The sequence below is a fragment of the Castor canadensis genome, chromosome 13, assembly GCF_047511655.1.
Source record: "Castor canadensis chromosome 13, mCasCan1.hap1v2, whole genome shotgun sequence".
NCBI lineage: Eukaryota > Metazoa > Chordata > Mammalia > Rodentia > Castoridae > Castor > Castor canadensis.
In genome coordinates, this window is record NC_133398.1 from 6,201,653 (window position 1) to 6,222,464 (window position 20,812).

The following is a 20,812-nucleotide window of genomic DNA, read 5'->3' on the forward strand; positions in this document are numbered from 1 at the left end:
ACCTAGCACTTTATGAATGCAGCAGACGCCTACAGAATGCCTACTGTGGGTTGTGCAGGCCCTCTGTCTGCCTAACTGTCACCTGGGTCCCAGACAGAGCTGCGCACAGGAGCAGCAACTCTGGGCTAAAACAGGTCTCCCCTCTTGGCCTGAGGTCTCTGGGCCGTCTTCTGAGCAAGTGACTTCTTGCCAGCTCTGACAGGTGGTTCATCAGACAGAGGTCTGCTCTGTCTCCCTGCATAGGACCAATCTGTAGACCCAGAGCCCACAGGATTCACCACTAACCACTTCCTCCCCACGTGGTTGGGTCTCTGAACCTGCCTCCCGCCTCTACCTCTTGGGGTCCTGGGTCCTGTCCCACCTGTCCCCAGCAGGTCCAGACCTGTAACTGGTTGGTCATTGAGGGTCCAGCCAATCCGGGGTGTTGGGCTTCCCTGGGCTGCACAGCGAAGCCACAGCCTGTCACCCAGGTGCAGGCTGCGGTCTCCAGGCAGGGTGGTGAAGACAGGCAGTGCCAGGATGGTGAGGTGCACACGGCGGCGGGCCCTGCCCACGGCGTTCTCGGCAGTGCAGGTGTAGGTACCAGCGTCCTGGCCCTACAGGCAAAGGGAGGCATCAGCCTGGGAGCTGTCCCCAGCCTTGGCATGGGCCAGAATGCCAGGGGAGACCCACTGCCCCGGGTTCCCATGGAGCATCCAGACCAGAGAAGTGAAGTGAGTTGTTCAAGGTCACACAGCTAACCAGTAGGTCGGTTTCACCATTGTACCTTTGTGCTTCCATGCACATAACAGGAACGACTCAACTTGGCCCCATTTCCTGAGCACCTAGGGTGTGTTGGGCCCCATGTTCAGACCTGACCTGGGCCAACTGGTCCATGCTTGAATCACCCGAGGCAGGCCCTTCTTTCAGTACCTTTACAGAGAGCCATGAGACTCTGAGGGGGAGAAGTTCCGCACTGCTCTGCCTGGCCCCTGGGAGGCAGGATCTAAGGCCCAGGTGACCCCTTGCAGGTGTGTGTCACTTGCAGCTACCTGCCCATCAGGAGAGTGGCTTTTTGCAAATACAGAATCTACGGAGTGTTGAAGGGGGCCTGGGGTCCCCCCCACAGTCCTGGCTCAACACCTCCCCCAGACCATGGGGGGCATTCAACGTCAGGTCATGGCGTGGTTGAAGGTGTGAGGGCGATCTGCCCGGGACATCTGCCATCCATTGATCGCCAAGGTTGATTCAGCTCACCTGGCTGGCTAGGCAGGCATCCCCTCCCTCCCTACTCCATGTGTGGCCCTCTTAAGCTGTGCTGTCAGTGAAGCAGGCCACCTTCCCCGTACAGTGGGACTGCTCTTCGGTCAAGGGTATACAAGTAGCTGTGTTCCCCTGCTAGAACCTCCAAACATGCTCTCAGGGTATGGTTGAGAACAACTAGGTACTTTGGGGACACAAAGTTGTCACCATGTGCCCCTTCCCTATCCCTTTCACCTCCTGGAGCTGACCAATGAAGTCCAGGTTGAAATCTTGATGCCTGATCCTGTTGGGAGCAATGTATCGGGGAACAACCAGGTACAGTGCAGTGCTGGGTAAACAGCCAATGCATGGCTTCTAGCTGTTACCATGGTTACTATGGTTCCCTCTCCTTCTCAGCTGGGGCCTCACCTCTGAGTTCTTCACCAGCAGCTCCCCGGATGGCTGGATGGTGAACTTGCCCTCGTTCCCAGACACGGGCTGACCATCCTTTTCCCAGGTGATGACAGGCTCAGGACTGCCCCTGGCCGTGCAGGGCAAGAGGGCGTGGGAGCCTTCGGTGGTGGACAGGTCCGGGAGGCCGCTCTCGATCATGGGAGGGACTACAGGGTGAGGGAGGCTTCATCGGTGGACTGGGGCTGGGTTGGGGTGAGATTCTTCTGCCCCAGAACCCCTGGCCCTTAGCTTGCCCTCCCCGTACCCTGCGCCCTACCATCAGCTGCCTCTACCACCTTCCCAGTCACAGGTCACTGCTGTGCTGGGACAATCTGGAGACTGAGGCGGGGTGACCCTATGGCACTTGTGCACATAAACATACACAGTGACTGAAAACTTTGGGGTAGCCCTTCGTGGACACAGGCCCCTTGAGTGTGGCAGCCTCCAAGACCAAGAGCAGAGGAGCTGTCACAAAGCCTAGGCACCTTCCACCTCCTTAAAAGCCACACAGGGGCAGAGTGAATCACTAGCTGGTGCACTTAGTGTCAGGCTTGTTGTGAGGAGCAACGATGCACCAGGCCACAGAGGAGCAAAGCATGGTGGACCAGGAGGCTTGGGGAGGAGGTATGGAGCCAGAACAACTAGGTACTTTGAAGTCTCTCTTGAGTTCACACCAAAGCATACAACTTGAGTAATGGCCAAGGAAGACACCCACCAAGTGGCCCAGGGTACGGCATGCTCAGAAGACTGCAGGGACGTGTGGCCAGTGATGCCCACCCCCCTTACTGTTGGAGAAGACGGTAGAGTGAACTAAGGGAGGGGCACATAGAACTGCATGTATTGCAGAAGGTGACAGAAAGGCCTATTGTCAACAACAAGTCCTAATGAAAGAGGGAAGGCCAGACCAGTGTCCCAGGAGGTACCAGAGAAGGCAGAAGGGTGGAAATTTATGTCTGAAGCCAGACTGTGCACGAGAGAGACATTTCTCCTGGCTACTTCTAGAACCATAAGCAGTGCTGAGAGGAAAGGAGACAGGTAGGTGCCCTGAGCAGGTAGTGAAGGCAGACGCTCTCAGGACCCTCCAAGCCTTGGGTCTCCAGATCCACCTGGGTCCCTCCGCAGGCCCACCTTGTACCACCAGCCTCGTCTTCCCCATGGCACTGCCTGCGCTGTTCTGGGCGATGCAGAGGTAGTTCCCGGTATCCTCTGGGCTGGCGCGCACAATCCGCAGCTGTCCACTGGGTTGGACCTGGGTACGGGCTCCTGAGTGTGGTGGGAAAAAATGGTGAGTGGAGAAGAGGGGGCCCTGGGAGGGCAACTCGAGCTGGTCTGTCTGACAGCAGCAAATGACTTGCTGGGATCACAGAATGACTGAGTGACAGAGTGAGTTCTGGACCTCCTAACACGACCACTGGGTGCTCAGGTCAATCCCAGGCTGTGGTAAGAGAAGAAAGGAGGGCAGGAAGGTGACACTAGAGCCGAAGGTGGGGACATGTCTCTGGGCCAGGCAGGGCTCTGAGGGACCTCTGACAGGGCTGTGGAGTCTCCTGGGCAGGAAGGAGGACCCCAGCGTCCTGCAAGGGCATCTTCCCTCCCCTTCTGGAGAACACTAAGGCAGCCTCACCTGAATGGATGCTGAGCCCCTCCTTCTGCCAGGTGATTGTCGGTCGGGGGACACCCAGGGCCTCACAGGGCAGCAGCACCTCATCTGCCACGACCACCCGAACCACGCTGAGTAGCGGCTTCACCACAGGGGAGGCTGTAGGCACAGGGGACAGAAGTCCTGGAACACCTCTAATGCCAGCCCCTCCATCTGGTGCCTCTGAGCACCTGACGGAGAAGCTTCTAACAGAGCAGGGCTCTGAAGCCTCAGGAAGCAAGAAGGCTGCAGGAGCCAGTTCTTTTCTCCCAGTTTCCCATCAGAGTCACAGAAAGGCAGGCCCAGATTGAGGAGCCCAGAGTCTTCCCTCTGTTCCCAGGCCCACCTGTCCAGGTGGCCTGACTTGGGACCTTACCTTGCACTGTGAGGACCACATGCTTTCGGGCTATGCCAGCAAGGTTGCGAGCTGTGCAGGTGTAGCGTCCGGCATGGATGGGGAGGGCCTGCCCGATCTCCAGGGCACCTGGGTATGGGGACAGAGCATGGGGGTGAGAGGACTGGGATGGAGGTCCCCACTCATTTGTCAACATCATGGGAAACCAGACAGCATGGGAACTGGGGTTCTAGGCCTGCCTTTGCTCCCCGCCCAGGACACAACCTCTACTCTTTGGGTCTCAGTTTCCCCAAGTGTACAAAGAAGAATCAGACAGATGGTCTCTAGAGCCTGTGACTGTGAAGTTCTGGTACTGGCTGCTCCCCTGCCTGGAATTCCTGGCCCTCGGTTCTGCATCCTGCTCTTCTTACCACTCTGCTAAAAGTTCACCTTCTCCAGGAAGCCGCCAGGACTTCTGCCTCCTCTGCCCTCTGCATCCTCCCTCCCTTAGCCCTGGACACTCAGGAAACACCATTTTACCCTCTCAGACTGCAGGCTGCACTCTGACTACCAAGCAGAGTGATCTCCAGTGTCCTCTGTAGGCCCCTGGAGGCCTGCTAGGTGGGTGTGGGGGACGAGGCCGCTGGCCTCTGGACCATTCCACAGCCCCACCGAAACTCAGGCAGAACCCAGAGCTGTGGTTTATTTTACATGCCAGGCTCTGCCACAGGCACTTATTGGAAGGAAGTGTTCCACAGTTTCCAGGGGCTTGAAAACCACTGAGGCCCCCAGACTTTAGGACGTCACTGACCAACTAACAAATACATTTAACTTGGGAAATCCCCATAAAGTCACTCACTTTTATTCTGACAAGCAGAGACATTTTTTAAAAAACTACACTCTCCTATAGCCTTAGCTTCATCAAAGAAAGAAACTTTCAACAACAACATTAAGAGCACAAGTTCAGAATAAAGGACTGTCCTCCTCCTGGGATAAAACGAGCGCCTGACACTCTTAAGAGTAGCTGTTATTTTTTTCCCCTTTTGCCCACACACCTCAGGGCACCACTATTGTCTCTCAACACTCCAGTGCACAGAGAGAGATACTGAGGCTCAGCAAGGGTGAGCAGGTTCTCCAAGGCCACACAGCAAAGGGATGGCAGAGCCAGGACAGAATTTTCTGTCTTGCTCTGGGTTCTTCTATCCTCTTTGCCTGCTCCAGTCTCCCCTCAACCTCATCTCTCTGAGGTTCACCCTTATTTACCTGAAGGCAAGACACGATAGCCACTGCCCCTCTCCCCGAGCTGGGTGCCTCCCTTGCTCCAGAACACAGCTGGGGCTGGTACACCTGTACTGTGGCATGTGAGGACCACTGGCGCCATTCTGGTCACGGTGAAGTCCGTCTGGTCATCCGCAATGGTAGGAGGCACTGAAACAAGATAAGGCCTGAGGCTGCCAAGGTGAGGGGCACATGTGGCTATTGGGACCAGGGAGGTGAGAACTGTCAGCGGAGACCAGGACACAAGGTGACATGAGTGACAAGGGCCAGGGAGGAAGGCAGAGGCCACGGATATGACAGTCACAATTGCTCTCTCCGCAGTTGTTTTTTGGCTGAGACACAGCAGTGAGTAGCTTTCTGCAGAGACACTGGAGTGATTCATAAAGACAGACACTGTGCAGTGGAGGCCACGGGAGGAGGCCAGGGATGTGGTGATAACTTGAGCTCTAAAGGCAGAGCAAGAGTTGACTGGGTGCAGGAAGAGTGTTCCTGGCAGAAGAACAGCATATGCAAAGGCCCTGAAGTTAGACTGAGAAGTACAACCCACTCCCAGAATGAGGCAGGTGGTAGGATGAGCTGAATTTTGGGAGCGGAGGAGGAGGTGGGGTGTGAGCAGAGCTGGATCACACAGGACCTCATGGGCCCAGGTGAAACCCTGCAGTCTGTCCTGAGGGCAGTGAGCAGCCGTGGAGCAAGAGATTTTTTTTTTTTTTTTACTAGGGTAGACAGGGTCAGATTTGGGCTTAGAACACTCTGGATTAGGGAATTCCCAGGAACTGGCCAGGAACTGTGCTGGAGCCAGAGTTCCATCAGTGTGGGTGAGCAGGATCCAGGAGAGCTTCCTGTAGGAGGTGTCCTATGGGCAAGGAGAGCCCCAGCTTCTTGGCTCTGACTTACCGTGGACGGTCACCTGGTAGAGCCTGCGGGCCTCGCCCACCTCATTGCTCACCACACACTCAAACTGGGCTGAGTCCTGTGGGCTGGGGGCTGCGAGGAGCAGGGCGTTGGAGAGCAGGAGCCTGGGCAGGATGGACAGGTGGCTGAGTGACTGGCGGCTGCTCTGAGATGAGCCAGCCCTGGCCTTCCTACCCCGGAAGTATGGGTGTGGGGACCTTGTGACCATTTCTCCTCCTGCATCTGCTCCTTGCCCTGACTCTAAAAGTTTCTACCCCCAACGTTTTAGCTGTGGGGTTTAGAGGTGATATTTGTTTCTGTAACATGCAGGTTTGCTACCGCAGCGCCTGCGGTAACCACACTCCATCCCCAACCCGACACTCCGTTCCCCGAGCACCTGCTTTAACCAGAGCTCCACCGTGGGCCAGCACCAGAACCACAGACATCTGGTGAATTAATTGGTGAGGCCAGACTTTCAAGTTTCCAAGGGTCACTGACCCAGCTGTGCAATGGGAGCCAAGGCTCCCGGGGACAGGCGCCGTCCAGGCTCAGCCAGCACCAACTAACTCCAACCTGTACTTGTTAATTTTTTAAATATTTTTCACAGTGCTAGGGTTGGAACCCAAGACCTTACACCCGCTAGATACAGCGTTCTGCCACTGAGCCACACACCAGGCCCCCTACATTTACTTCTAATGTGTGCCTGCAGTGGACATAGGTCACAAATTTTTCAGTTTGGCTGAGAGTCCCAAGTGCCATCAACCCTGTATCTTTACAGCCCTTTTGGCTCCCCAGGGTCCGATTCTGCCTCATTGCTGAGTCAATAAGGCTGTGGGTGGGGGCGCCCTCCCCGCCCCAGCGTGTGGCGCTGTGTGCGGTTGCTATCAGAAGGACCCCCATTTATTACTGGTAGGCGCTCTGCTGTAGGTGGAGGTCCAGCTTCTGTCCATCCTTCCACCAGACCACCAGGGGCTTGGGGGAGCCTCTGGCCTCACATGGCAGCGAGGCTGGGCTGTGGGCCGTCAGGGTCAGGTTGGAGGGGCCGGGGGCAATGGCTGGAGGTTCTGAGGAAAAGGAGGTAATTGTCAGGAGACAGGTACAGGATGGGGGACTGGGAGTTCCCTGGGGCTGTGCCCAGACTGGGGTTCAGACTGGGATATTTGCTACCACCCTTAGCCCGTTTCACAGAGCAGATGGAGGGGGGCCAGGGAGGACCTCCAACAGTCTCCCCAACCTGGAGGTTCCTCATCCTTGAGCCTGGCATTCCCATCCCCCGGCACGCAGGGATGGGCTGTCCATTAGCCCCACCCAAGGGCAGGCCCTGCAGGATGGCTCTCCCTGGTGATACATTGGACTGGGAAGAGCCCCTGCCTCCAGTGACTTTGAATTGGGCCTTTGGTGCATGCTTCGTCACTCTCTTGAAGTGTGTGTGATACACACATAAAACGTCCACGTAAATGGACGCATCCATTGAGTGTAGGACCAACACTTTTTACTGATGGGCTTCATGGTCAAAAATGCTTGAAGGCCACTGCTCTCGGCTCTTGACAGCTGGGGTAACCCAGAAACTAAGCAGGATCGGACCCCAAAAAGGACGGGATGCTGAAGGCAGAAAGTACACCCTTCCCTAGTCCACCTACCGGAGACCCGGAGGTCATGGCCTTGCCGGTCGGAGCCAGCAGAGTTGGACGCCAGGCAGAGGTAGTGACCGGCATCCTGAGCAAGGACTGGCTGGATCCTCAGGGAACCCTCGGGCAGAACCTCCAGCCTGGCACCAAAGGAGGAGTTGCCATGGAGACCAGTAGGCCAGTGGGACCTTGAGAGGGTCTGGACTCCTGAGTGTGTCTCCAGTGAGATCCATCCCTCTCTCTCTGTGCCCTCCCCAAGCTGACAAGAGGATGGCAATTTGGGACTCAGAGCTCTATATCCATGAGGCCAAGGTCATGACCTTGTGTAGTTCCCCACACCCCAGCACAGCATCAAAGAAGTTGATAGAGGGGCTGTCGGGCAGCAGTATCTTCACACTCTCTGACAATGGCCCCAAGATCTGAGAAGTGCCCCTTCTGAAGGCCTACAGCTGTACTGCGTAATCCTGCCCCTGGCCATCGTTGATTGGACCAGGGACGGACAAACCATTCAGGTTGGGCCAATGGTATTTTCTGCTCTGGGAACCTGGACTTGGTATTCACAGAGAGTTTGCTGTTGGGTGAGCTGAGGAGTTGTAAATTTGGAGGCCTTGAGGGTGTTATGGAGAGTGTCTGCCATGTTGAGAGAGAGACACACACAGAGAGAGAGAGAGAGAGCACTCAAATACAGAGCGAATCCGTCCGGACACTATTAACCAGTGGTTTGCCTGTCCTTGTGTTCTGAGAGACACTCATGTCCTGATGATAGGCACTTTTCTGCTCCAACTGCCCAAGTGAGTTTATGTTTACAATCTGAGACATCCCCTCCCAAGTCCACCCCTCTGGCACCTACCTGGGGTTCCCAGGATCCAGAGGGGTCCCATCCTTCCGCCAGCTCAGGAGGGGCGCCGGCACACCATCAGCCCAGCAGGGCAGCAGGGCTGTCTGATTCACCGAGGCATTCACAGCAGCTGGTCCTGGATGGATGGTGGGCACCTCTGGGGAGGAGCACGGAGGGTGTGGGCTGGGAACTTGTGGCTCTGAGGGGCAAGCAGGATGGACTGGGTGGGCCACACTCACTGTGGATCTCCACATGGAAGGCCACACTGGTGCTGCCCGCTGCATTGCGGGCTGTGCAGCTGTAGTTCCCGCCGTCATCTGTGCTCAGGGCCTGCAGCTGGAGGAACCTGCCCTGCTCCGGGAACTGGGTGTGGGCATCGGCCTGCAGAGCCCCACCATGGGGAAAGACACATCAGCACCAGCACCAGGCAAGGAGGATCAAGGCACCATTGGGGCTGCACAGTGGCCTCTGCCACTGAGACCCCCAGAGGAAATGGGCTCCTCTAGAGGGAGTGAGTGCCTGTCCCCGGAGCTCCTGCTGAAAGATCTGCAATCCTTAAGTTCCCAAGAGCAAACCGGCCCCACGTGAGGGACGGACACAGAGAACCTCGGTCACTGGTTCAGGTCACACAGCTACGAAAAGACACTTGGAAGTTTCATGCGAGAACAGCACTGTAGGCTCAGCGCCCTGGTGCAGGTCCCAGCCGCACCTCCATGCCCCATCCATACCGGGGTGACATCAGCAATTGGTGTGGAGGCCATCCCCAAGAAGACATGCAAACTATTGCTCAGAGCAGACCTTGAGCACCCAGGGTCCCCTTGGCCAAAGTCTGGAGCCTGAGAGTGGTGGAAGCAATGCCCTGGACCCCCAACCTGGCACCTACCTGCAGCAGGATGCCATCCCGGTGCCACTCGATCTCGGGTGCTGGTTCTGCATCCACTGAGCACTCCAGGACCAGCTGCCCCGGGGCCAGACCAACCACAGAGCGGGGGCCCCGGGGACCAACCACATTTGGAGGGGCTGGGAAACAAGGAAACATGAGAGAGAGGCCCACTCCTGCAGGCCCCATCTTGCCTCCCACCCCTGCTCCCATGACTCCAACCTTGAACCTTGACCCGGAAGCTCTTCTCAACTTCACCTGCAGGGTTCTCAGCCAGGCAGGTGTACAGTCCAGCATCACCCACCTGGGAATGAAGCAGAGTGAGCAGCGACCTCTGTCCCCTACTTACCAACCTCCCAGTCTGGTTTCCTTACTACACAGCTAAGGGGCTGTATTTGCACTCAGACCCATGGAGGTTGCTACCATCCCATTTCCCAGCCAGCCTCTGTCCTCTCAGGAATTCTTCTCCACCCTCATCTTACTCTCGCTTTAGGGATAATGCAGGTCTGCTTCTTCCAGGAAGTCCCTTTTGATTCCCCCAGTATTTCTCTGACCTGGATAGGAAACTATCTAGTTTTTGCATCAGCCTTGGCTTAGGCTAGCCTGGGAGCCCCCAAGGCATGGCCCAGGGGGTCACCTCCACTCCCTATATTGCATACAAAGGAGGAGCTGCCAGCTGCTCTCCCTCTTCTTCCAGTCCCCAGTCCTATTCTTCAGTGGGCTGGCATCAGCACCTGCACAGCTTCCACCTGGAGCCTCTGCCTGGCTGGGCTGCCGTTCTCTGGCCTGCTCAAGGCCTGTCCGTCCTTATACCAGGTGATGTTGGGAGAAGGGACACCCCGGGCATCACACAGGAGCTCCATGGGGGCACCAGGCGTCAGCGACAGCTCTGCAGGCTGGCCTGAATCCTTGATGTGGGGGGGATCTGCAAGACACCAGCCTGGGTCAGCAGTGACCGAGGTGCTGGGGGCCTGGGGGTGCACACCCCCCATTCAGAGGCTGACATCAGGGAGCCAGAAACAGATGGAGGGCAGTGGTTAGAGGTCCTGCAAGCATCAGCCACCATGGCCATCTTCCTGGGACAATGCCTTCTGCTTTAAAACCTACAAGGACACAGCATGTGGGGAAGGCACGCAACTGATATGAATTTTTCTAACACTCTCAACATCGCAAAATTCTGTGTTGAGTCTTGGGCTCTGCTCCAAGATTCTGGTGATTCTTTTTTTGAATTATACCACCAAGTTTTGGTGGACAAGACATTAGAACATGGCCCTGGGAGAATCAAACATCCAGGCCACTGGTCCCTGCAGGCTGGGCAGCCAGGTGTCCCCCCCTGGAGCCAAGTCCTTCCCTGAGCGCCACTCCAGGGGCAGCCCTGGCCTCCAGGACACTCACTTCCCTCATGGGCCCCAGAATCCCACCTCACCCTCCTGCCCACAGAAGCTGGCAGAGGACAGATGACCCACCCATCACGGTCAGCCGGAAATGCCTCCTCGCCTCTCCTGCCTCGCTCACTGCCACGCACGAGTAGGTCCCTGAGTCACCCGCTCCCACTGACTCCAGATGCAAGCCGGGCCCCTGCTCGAGGCTCTGGGGAAGCAAGGGCTCCCCATCCTTCATCCATGACACAAGGGGTAGGGGGCTGCCCCTGGCCTCGCATGGCAGCGTCACCGAGGAGCCACGGACCACCACATTGTCGTTCTGGAACTCTTCTGGCTCCAGGACAGGGCGCACTGTGGAGGGCAAAAGGGTGGACAGGAGCCTTTTAATGCACGGTAGGCAGCCCTTGCCCCAGGACCTTTGTGCAAGCTATTCCTGCTTTCCTTCTGGACAATCCCTTCTCATCTCCGGTACTTGGCTTAGACTTTGCTACACCAGGAACTTTCCCTGAACCTCTGAGGTCAGGGGAGGTCCCCTCTTCTATATCCCACCGCATCTTTTCCTTCCCTAGTGGAGCTGAGGACCGGGCACTGCTCACTACCAGGTGCCTGGCAAGACCCTGGCACCCCACAGTGCCCGCCCACTCTATGTGAGATAAATGAATGCATTGCCAAAGGAACCGAAGACTTCATTGCTACTTTTGTGCTACCTAGACACCCAGAGGCTGACCCTTAGTCCCACCCAGATGGATAGGGGTCCAGGGCTTTGATTCTCACTCACTAAGGCCAAAGGACACACGCACCTCACCCCTGCTCCTTACCGAGCACCTGCAAGGTGAAGTTCCTGTCTGTCACACCCGCTGGGCTGGCAGCCACACAGGTGAACATGCCTGAGTCTGTTACTTGCACTTGGGAAATCCTGGAGGGAGGAGAGAGGGAGTGAGGGACAGGGGACAGGAACAGGGACAGAGTGGAAGTGCACCCTCCCTTTTCCCCTCTTGACTCTTAAAGGGACAATTCTGAAACGTGAGCCCATGTCCAGCCTCTGCTCCCACTCCCTTCCTGGCTTCCTGGTGCCCCCAAGACAAGGCCCTAAGTGGCTCTTCCTCGAACCCCACCCTATCTTCCTTCTCTGACCCATGGTACCCCATAACCAGACCTCCAGCTTCCCAAATTGTGGAAGCTTGCACCACAGTGACAACCTGCCTGCCTTCCTCTACACAACAACTCTGTGCCCCCAGGACTCACCTGAGTTGTCTCCACCCACGGAACTCCACTCTCTGCCCCCTTTTCTCTGGAATCTCCTTTTTTCCCCCAACCTCTCCTTCTACGCTTTCTTCCCCTGTCCAGTGACAGCCACTATGCCAAAGCCAACAGCCAGCATGTGGCTGGTCTCGCCCTCCCGAAACACATCTCCATGCACGGTCTCCTCCTGCCCCTGCCGCACCTTCCTTCCCTGGGGCTATAGGACCTGCCCTAACCCAAGGGCCTGGGGTGAGGGCCACACTCACTCCTGGCTTCTGACACTGTCCCTTTGCTGACCACCCCCAATGTCTACCTCCCTAAGCTCCCAAGTGGACAGTCAGCCCTCTTGCACTGTCCTGGAAGTCTGAGAACCTCTCAGTCACCACAGTTGTCAGGTTCAAAATGGAGTCACTTTGGTCCAGCCCTAACCATAGAAATAAGCCAATAAAAATGGGGATTATGAAGAAAAGGCTCTCATGCTCCATCTCCTGATGGTCACTGTTGCCAAAGACTGAGAGAACCACAAGCTTGCAAGAAAATAGCTGGGCAAGGATGTCTGTTCAACAACTGCCTGCACAACCCAGATTGGCGCCACCCTGGTTAGAAGTCCTGTGGCTGAGGATCATGGTTCCAAAGGATCTTATGTAAGGATTGCTTCTCCCCACAAAACTTCCTCTTGCACCAGGTGTGTAGCTCACACCTGTAATCCCAGCTACTCAGGAGGTAGAGATCAGGAGGATTGTGGTTTGAGGTTCTCCCATAGCCACAGTTGTCAAATTTGTAGAGACAGAAGGTAGAAGAGGGGTGGCAGAGGCTGGAGTCGGCAATTGTTGTCTGGGGGAAACAGAGTTCCATTTCTATAAGATGAAAAGTTTCTGGAGGTGGGTGCCACTGGGCACTTGGACATGGTTAAGATTACGTCATGTGTGTCTCACCATGGTAAAAATGAAAGCCACTTCACGGTGCTCCTCGGCTTCCCAGCTCTTGTCAGGAAACCCAAGGTCTTCCAGAGCCGTGCAGCCTCCACCCCGAACGCTGGCCCCACTCTGCAGGGTCCTCCAACCTGCTCTTCCCTCTGCCTGGATGCTATTCCCCATAGATGGCATTCATGGCCCCCACCTGCCTCCATATCGGCTCCGATGTCACCTTCCCCAAGCACCTAGTCCTGACCACTCTCTCTGCTGCCACCTCCGGTCTTCTCTCCCTGATCTGTTCATCCTCTTGGCACTCGGTCCTTGGGACATCTCACTGTTGTATCTGTTTATTCCATCCCTTGCTTGGCCCCATAGCTCAGGGATTGGGACTCTTTCTGGCTCACTGCTCTATCATGGTGCCTGGAACTCTGCTGAATGCATGACTTTGCCCAGGCATCTTCTTCCAGGAAGCCCTCCCTAATTTCTTCCAGCCTGCCAGGCAGAGGCAGATGTGGTCAGTTGTCACTGCTGGTTCTGTGGCTTCCCCTTTGGACTATAGGGTGAGGCCCCTTTCATTTCTGGAGTCCCATTTGGGGGTGGGGTCCTCTCCCTCTCCCCACATAAACCTCTGCCTGTTTACGTGATTTTTATTCCAAGACCCAAGCTGAAGCCCGAGTTGCTTAAAGAGGGTGCTGGAGGCCTGTGATCAGCTGCCCAGGGGTCAGAGCAGCAGACCTACCTGAGGATGCGGCCAGAGCTGTGGAGGTGTGTGCGCTGGGACAGAGGAAGGGGCAGGCCGTCCTTGAGCCAGCTCACGTGGATGGGTGGGGAGCCCCGCGTGGGGCACGCCATGGTCACCAGCTCCCCAGGCCTGCTCACCAGGGTCCCTGTGCCAGCCTGCCCAATGGTGGGGGGAACTGGAGGCAGAAGAGAGAAAAGAGAGGTAATGAGGGGCCTGGGGAAGGAGGTGGTACCCAGACCCAGACTTCTGCCACTAGCAGATAGGTCTCACCCAGCACGTTCACGGTGTGTAGCCTGGCGTCCTCCCCAGCCGGGTTGTGGGCCACACAGGTGTAGGCACCTGAGTCTGAGGCTCTCAGGCCCTTCAGCACTAGTGAGCTGCTGTCCAGGTAGAACCTGCGCAGGGAGTGGTTGGTAAGGGCAGGTACATATGGGTCAGCAGCCCTGCTGCCCTGGGAGGCACAGCCAGGCCTTACCGGAGGTGGGGGCCCACGCCCTGGCCCAGTGGGCCACCGTCCTTCAGCCAGGTCACATCCGGTGGTGGCTGCCCCTCGGCCTCACAGTCCAGCCGCACCTCCTGTCCTTCCTGTACACTGTGCTCCTGCGCGATGCCCGAGCTCTGGATCTGGGGAGGCACTGCGGCAGGGCTGCAGTGAGGCCTGGGTAGCACAGTGGCGGCCATGGGGTCGGATAACAGGGAGGAGGTGCAGGGTGCAGACGCACCTAGAACGGCCACTATGAAGTCCTTGCGGGCCTCAGCCTGGGCGTTCTCAGCCACACACGTGTAGGTGCCAGCCTGGCCTGGCTCCAGGCGACTCAGCTGGAGGCGGCCCCCCCGGGAGACCACACCGCGCACCACGCTGCTTTCTGTGGGATGAAGAGCCCTTGAGTCCCCTGCCCCCATCTTGTGCTTATAGGGAAACGTGGCCCAGAAGGGCAGGGCCTCTGTCCTGTAGGTTACCACCTTTCTCAGCCTCCATTTCTTTGGCCACCCTGTTCTTTATAAAACTTTCACTTGGGACATCTCTCCCCAAGAGATCCACATCCTTCAGTGACCAGGCCCAGTCCTCACCCGACTCTCCCTTGCCCCATCCTCCTCATCTATCAAGGTTCATCAGACACTCAGTGACCCCCACACAGGTCACCCACGGGGCTCCCCCTGGCCTCTGATCACCTGTTGGGAATGCCTCCTCCTTCTCCAGCTGCACCTCTGCCCTGAAGCCATCTGTAGTGGCCCCAGCCCAACTGTCCACACTTGCTGAGTCTCACCTGTTCAGCCAGGCTCTCATCATCAAATGCACTGAACAACTGCTCCGTGTCCAACCTTGAGCTTGGTAGCCAAAGCTGAGCACGACCCAGTCCCTGTCCTCAAGGGGCATGAAATGTATCTCAGAAGGTAGTGATACAAGCCCAATGCTGTGGTGACAAGTCCGATGAGCCCCTGCTGGAGCCAGGGAGGCAGTAAGGTGACAAGCAGGACATGTCGTACTTACCCACTGGCATTCTGTTCTTCAGCCAAGTAACAGTGGGCGCAGGGACCCCGAACACATCACAGACCAGGACAAGTGGGCTCCCAGCCACCTGGCTCACTGTCTCCGTCTTGGGTTTCTCAAATGTTGGGGGCACTGCAGGAAAGAAGACAGATTACCAGAATCCCATGACTCCCCCATTCCCTTCCTCTCAGGCCACAAAGCCCTTCCCTGTGGTTGGGAGTTCAGGTCTTATACTCTGCCATTGGTGGAGGCAGAAGTTGCTTTATTCACAAAGGAACTAGAAGCAGCAGATGGTCATTTCAAATCATCTACGAAGCAGAGCCCACCAGCACACCTTAACCTATGCCAGGGCAGACATCACCAGTCAATCCCAACACACTCTTGCTCAGCCAGGATGAAGTCATGCATCCAAGCAGGCACTACCAGTGGCACAGAGTCAGCTGGGCTCAAGATAAAAGGTCCTTGTCCTCCAGAGCCAGACAACCCTCACTTCCCACGGCTCACCAGGGAACTGTCAGAAGGGACTGTGAGCTTGGAGCAGCAAGCCCAGGACGGAAAATGTCAGGATTACGTTCAGTATGGCTCAGCCTTGTCTATACCACTGCACACACCTGGTTGGAGACTACGGGCTTTGCTATCTGTGGCACACTGCTGGGGTTGCCCAGCCTGTTCTTCCTGCTGTGCACAGGAAGGTCTTGGCTGAGCTTGCTGGTTGTGCAAGGAGAAGATACACCCCACCCAGCCTCCCTTCTGTGTGGCCAGCTGCCTAAGGCCCCCACTCATGGAACACCTTTGCATAACACAAATGCTGGCCCCCACTTCTGCTCCCAGCTTCAACCACATAGACAGGGACAACAACACCCTAAGAGATGGAGGAGAAAAAGATGGAAGGAACCTGGGTCTCTGAATTCCTATATGGAGCTGAGCGACCTCACCAGCCTAGACACTCACTCTGGGTTTTTGCATGAGAGAAGGAGACTTATCTCTGGTTAGATCCATTGTATTTCAGGGTCTGTTTGTTACACAGCAAGGCTATACTCTAACTGACATGTATCTGACCCTAAGAAAACTTGACCAGGTCACTCTACTAAGTCCCATAAAGCAGGTCACTGGCAGACTTCTACTAGAGTCCTGTTAATCCAGATCTTTTAAATTCCAGCTCTCCTGACCTTAACCCTTGACAACTGCCTATTCCTAGTCATTGTTGTTCTCGTCCTTGGTAGCCCCAGGTGCTGCAGGAGGAACCTGGTTGTGCTGGCCAGGCGGGGCTCATCTTACCCTGAACGGTGAGGACGAAGGTCCGTGTGGTCTCCCCTGCGACATTGCTGACTTTACATCTGTACACACCTTTATCTGCAACCTGGGACAGGAAGCGGTCATGGTGACCATGTGAAGGGCTAAGGTGGGGGACCTGGGGCTCCACTGAATATCCGGGCACCAGAAGCTTTGAGAATAGAGACTGCAATGATGCTGGTCCTGCCTGGGCTGCTATAGGAAAAGGGAACTTCTGGCCTTTCCCGAGAGCCTCAGGAGGCAGGGAGCCCTGGAAGGTAAGTATGCATGCTTGTCCCCTCACTCTGGGGCTGCTGCTGGGCCAGGAGACAGGAGCACACAGAGGATTTCCAGAGAAGAGGCAAATATGCAGGCCACAAACACTTGAGAGTGTCTAATCCACACCAGGGAGAGAGAGCCAGGGGACAGACTCCTGGGAGCCACAGATGGCAAGCCAGAAGGGCCTAGATAAAGCTTCTAAATCTTAGGGAAACTGAGGCAGGCAGTGAGGAATGGACCAATTCAAGGACATTGTGAGTCTGACTTTTGGGAGCCCCATGCCCTTGCCAGGTCTCCCCTCATGTCAAGGAGCAGCCCCCCTGCTCTGCCATATACCTGCCACCTCCCTCCTCTAAGCCCGCCACCATGCTGTCCCTGGCTGCTCACCTGGGAGGCCAGGATCTCCAGCCTCTGTCCCCCCTGAAGAACTTGCATCCGCTGCACCAGGGCCAGGGGCTGCTGGTCCTTGTACCAGGTCACAGTCGGCTCAGGATATGCATCTGTCTCACAGCTCAGGACAGCCTTGTCCCCTGCCGGCACCAGGATGGCCTCTTGAGAGCTGCCAGGAGCCTGCCTGAAACTGGGGGGGACTGAGAGCAGGAAAAGCCGGTGATGCCCATGGCCTTCCCCAAGTCCTCCTGGGCTCTGACACAGGTGAACAGTCTATGGAGGCCCCCAACGGTCACACAGTGGCCCAACCCTGACAGCTAGTGCAGACCAGGCCAGCACACCAGAACCTGTTGGTGGTCAGGGGCAGCTTTGTGTCCTCTCTGGGCCTCAGCCTCCTTCCTAGACATGGGAGGAGATGCCAACAGCCCTCTTTCCTAGGGGCTGGCACCTAGTTGGGGCACAGCTCTCACTTCGGTGCCCTGTCACTCCAGCTAACCAGTATAGAAGCTCCCTGCCTGGCTGTGCACCCTCAGGACCTGACACGGCGTCTGGTGCATGCTGCATACACACAAAAGAAGGAGCCAGTCCCAGGGCTGCAAAGAACATTCCGATGAATCCTGGCTCTTGACTCCTTGGACCAACTTTTCCCCAAGAAGATTCTGAAGACCACAAGACATCATAGACCCCAAACCAAGATCTTGTGACCAAACAGACTTGGCAATGGCCCCTTCCTGGCCTAGCTTTAAGGGTTCACCAGCTGTTCCCTCTCCTTAACCTGACCACCGTCAACGCCGACAGTGAACCACAGGCTGCATACACCAGCGTTTCACCCTTCCACCGACTCACCTTACAGATGAGACATCTGGGACTTGGAGATGGGAAACCACTTGCCCAAGGTCACAGAGCAAACAAGAGAGCAAAGGGTGCCCCAGAGCCAGCTGCTCTCTCCTGACTCTGCTGCCCAAGGGGCATGGGGCTGACTGGAAGGGATGACAGCATGGGTGGGAGCAGGACGTACCTAGCACGCTGAGCTGCACCACTTTCTGGTCCCGGCCAGCAGCGCTGAGAGCTTCACACAGGTAAGTCCCAGCGTCAGCCAGCTGGGCTCGGGCCAGCTGCAGTGTCTGTGTGCCTGCGGGGAGCCGGCACCTCACACCAACAGCCAGCCTGGCCCCCGGGCCTTCCCCCAGTCCTCGACTTCTCTCAGGTTTGAGGCCACAGCTCTGACTTCCCACATAGCATCAAGCTGGGCCCAAAGATTCAGTTTACTCACCAGGCAGGAGGAAAATCTCTTTGCCTAGGGAGAGAACCTGGCCATCCTTGTACCAGGTGACCTCAGGGCTCGGGTGAGCGTGGACTTCACAGGTGAGAGTAACACTGCTATTGAGGATGGTGGTGACCTGCTCAGAGTTCTGGCCTATGATTCGTGGTGGGACTGGATAAAGAAAGATGCAAGAACGCCCATGGGCAGGGAGCAGACAGCCAGGAGTGACACCACGGGCCTCTCCCAAGCTTCTGGACCTCTTCACACAGTCCCTTAGGAAACCTCTATTTGTCATTGGTGTTTTCCACATGAGCACCCTGCGGCTCAGAAATCAGAGAGGGAGAGTCACTCTTCCAAGGCCACACAGCTGCAGCACAGCCCAAAGATCAGTTCAGGCTTGAGTCCATGACTTAAAATACTCAACACCTCCTCCCAACATCTCCATATCTGAGCTTCTGAGAATGCAGAGGTCTGGAGTATAGATTCCAGGGTGGTGAAACCCCTACCCAGGTGACTTCTCTGAGTGATTTTACAGTCAGGCCAGTATCCTGGCTGTGCTGGTGTCAGTCCCATGTTGGTTATACAGTAAGTGACCAATAAAGGTGCTCTCAGGCCTGGGAATAGCTGTCCCCTGGGTTGCCTCCAAAGCTGCTTACAGCCATCTGGGATTGACCTAGTAGTGATCAGGGGTCCTCCAAATGCTTCCTGTCCCAGCATGTGACTGGTGCCAGGCTAGAGTCCCTAAACCTTGAGTGTGGGTCCAGGGCGCCTGAGGAAGGACAAGGAGTTCACAGAGGCTATCTGCTCAGTCAACTCACCTTGGACCCTTAGGGTAAAGAGTTTCTCTGCAGAGCCTGCCTGGTTCTCAGCCACACACATGTAGCTGGCAGCATCAGACACCTCTGCGGTGGAAACCTGTGGGTATAAGAAGTCAGTGCCTAGGAGGGGGGCAGACCCAACAACTCTGGGTGGCACAGGCCCCTTGTCTCATCTCTACCTTGGAGGAGTGAGGATGCCCTCCCATCCTGTAGCAGACGTGCAGGCACCAAGTGGTTCACAGAGACCAAGGGAGTCCCTCCTAAGGTCTCTTTATCTAGGGCTTTGTGTGACATTCTTTGGGTGGGGCGGGGATTGGTATTGGCTGATTCTCTGTTGCAAACTGGATGTAGAGAGTCAAATAGGGCTGTGCTGGGCCTCCAGGGAGCCTATGCGGCCCCTGTCTGGACTTAGAGGCCCAGGGCACTCCCTGACATCTTGCATGCCGCATGGCTCTGTGTGAGGCCGCCAGCCTCCCATGTGGGCTGTCCTGGGTTTGGCTGGGTTCTGGATGCTGTATGCATGCCCCTCCTGCACCAGGTGTCACCTGGATGTCTAGATGCTGGGTAGCCCTGCACTTTTCCCAGCAGGGATCCTCACAGATGCTATTTGCCCAGACAACGATGGCCTCTCAATTCTCACATGAACAAGGCTAGGTGGCCCCTCCCCTCCCTCCGCCCCCAGGGCCACCTTCACTCAGGTAGGGTCAGTCCTCACCTTCAAAATGTGTCCTTCCTCCAGGACTTGCAGCCGTGGGCTCGGGGAGAAAGGCAGCCCATTCTGAAGCCATGAGAGGGTGGGTGCTGGGTTGCCCAGGGCTGGGCACTGCAGGCTGACAGTGCTGTTGGCGTTGACGGTCACCTCCTCCACCAGCTCCTCAGCGTCACCCAGGATCACAGGTGGGGCTAGAGTTGGGGACAGGAGGGTAAGGAGTGGCCAGGTGCATGGCTGGCAGCAGGGAGGGAGATGAAAATAACTTGGTGTCAGGTGTGGGTGGGGGCCTTGGGCTGTGTTCACCAAACCTCCCAGGCCCAGACTTGGTTAAGGAATGTGGGTCACAGAGAGGGTTGTGGTTTGCTCAAGGTCACACAGCATGTGATCAAGTTAGGATTTGAGGCCACTTCTGCCGGGCTTCCCAGCTGAAGCTTGCAACCCCATTATAAGCTTGCAGCCCCAGTACAGTGAGGCTATACACACTCCAACTCGGTCCCTTCAGGAGGAGCCCCTCCTGGGGCCTGGGCTTCCCTTGTTCACTCAGCTGGAGGTCACTCACTCAGCACCAGCAGCTCGTAGTGCATCCAGTCCTCTCCCACCTCATTGGAGGCCTTGCACGAGTACCTCCCAGTGTCCTCTGCCCGCACTAGGGGGATCTGCAGAACCCGGCCTCCTGCAGGGGCACAGAATGGAGGCCTGAGCTCAGGGGCAAGACCCCCACCCCAGTAATTCCAACAATCAAGAAGCAGAGGCAAGAGGATTGAGAGTTTTCAACAACTCTGAAAACGAAGGAAAAACTAAGCCAGGCACTGGCGGCTCACACATGTAATCCTAGCTACTTGGGAAGCTGAGATCAGGAGGACTGCAGTTCCAGGCCAGCCTGGGCAAAACAGTTTGCGAGACCCCATCTCAATGGAAAAAGCTGGATGTGGTGGTATGCCTGTCATCTCAGTGGCACATGTAAAAAGGCCAGCCTGGGCAAAAACTGAGATGTTATCTCAAAAATAATCAGCACAAAAAGGGCTAGAGGTGTGGCTCAAGTAGTAGAGAACTTGGCTAGCAAGTGCTAAGCTCTGAGTTCAAACTCCAGTACTGCCAAAAAGAAAATTAAAAAAAAGGAAAAAAATAAAAAAAGAGCCC

General features: G+C 56.4%; 1 protein-coding gene across 3 annotated transcripts in view; it reads right to left on the reverse strand.

Annotated features, from left to right (window-relative positions):
• The window catches only part of Hmcn2 (hemicentin 2), a 141,161-nt gene that overhangs the window by 25,332 nt on the left and 95,017 nt on the right, over positions 1-20,812 (reverse strand). The window contains exons 55-82 of one of the 3 annotated variants that reach the window (XM_074052995.1): positions 20,232-20,345; positions 19,676-19,863; positions 18,961-19,057; positions 18,152-18,313; positions 17,897-18,010; positions 16,876-17,078; positions 16,216-16,297; positions 14,938-15,069; positions 14,168-14,311; positions 13,921-14,080; positions 13,716-13,840; positions 13,443-13,620; positions 11,366-11,463; positions 10,632-10,898; positions 9,900-10,090; positions 9,388-9,469; positions 9,169-9,305; positions 8,525-8,666; positions 8,298-8,442; positions 7,460-7,587; positions 6,727-6,883; positions 5,823-5,944; positions 4,911-5,075; positions 3,690-3,797; positions 3,299-3,433; positions 2,803-2,937; positions 1,651-1,841; positions 383-596 (exon numbers count right to left, since the gene is read on the reverse strand). In XM_074052995.1, coding sequence (XP_073909096.1) covers positions 383-596; positions 1,651-1,841; positions 2,803-2,937; positions 3,299-3,433; positions 3,690-3,797; positions 4,911-5,075; positions 5,823-5,944; positions 6,727-6,883; positions 7,460-7,587; positions 8,298-8,442; positions 8,525-8,666; positions 9,169-9,305; positions 9,388-9,469; positions 9,900-10,090; positions 10,632-10,898; positions 11,366-11,463; positions 13,443-13,620; positions 13,716-13,840; positions 13,921-14,080; positions 14,168-14,311; positions 14,938-15,069; positions 16,216-16,297; positions 16,876-17,078; positions 17,897-18,010; positions 18,152-18,313; positions 18,961-19,057; positions 19,676-19,863; positions 20,232-20,345 — 4,116 coding nt within the window. Of the gene's footprint in view, positions 1-361; positions 597-1,650; positions 1,842-2,802; positions 2,938-3,298; positions 3,434-3,689; positions 3,798-4,910; positions 5,076-5,822; positions 5,945-6,726; positions 6,884-7,459; positions 7,588-8,297; positions 8,443-8,524; positions 8,667-9,168; positions 9,306-9,387; positions 9,470-9,899; positions 10,091-10,631; positions 10,899-11,365; positions 11,464-13,442; positions 13,621-13,715; positions 13,841-13,920; positions 14,312-14,937; positions 15,070-16,215; positions 16,298-16,875; positions 17,079-17,896; positions 18,011-18,151; positions 18,314-18,960; positions 19,058-19,675; positions 19,864-20,231; positions 20,346-20,812 lie in introns of all 3 variants that reach the window. The other 2 variants (XM_074052994.1, XM_074052993.1) reach the window with 2 other exon arrangements.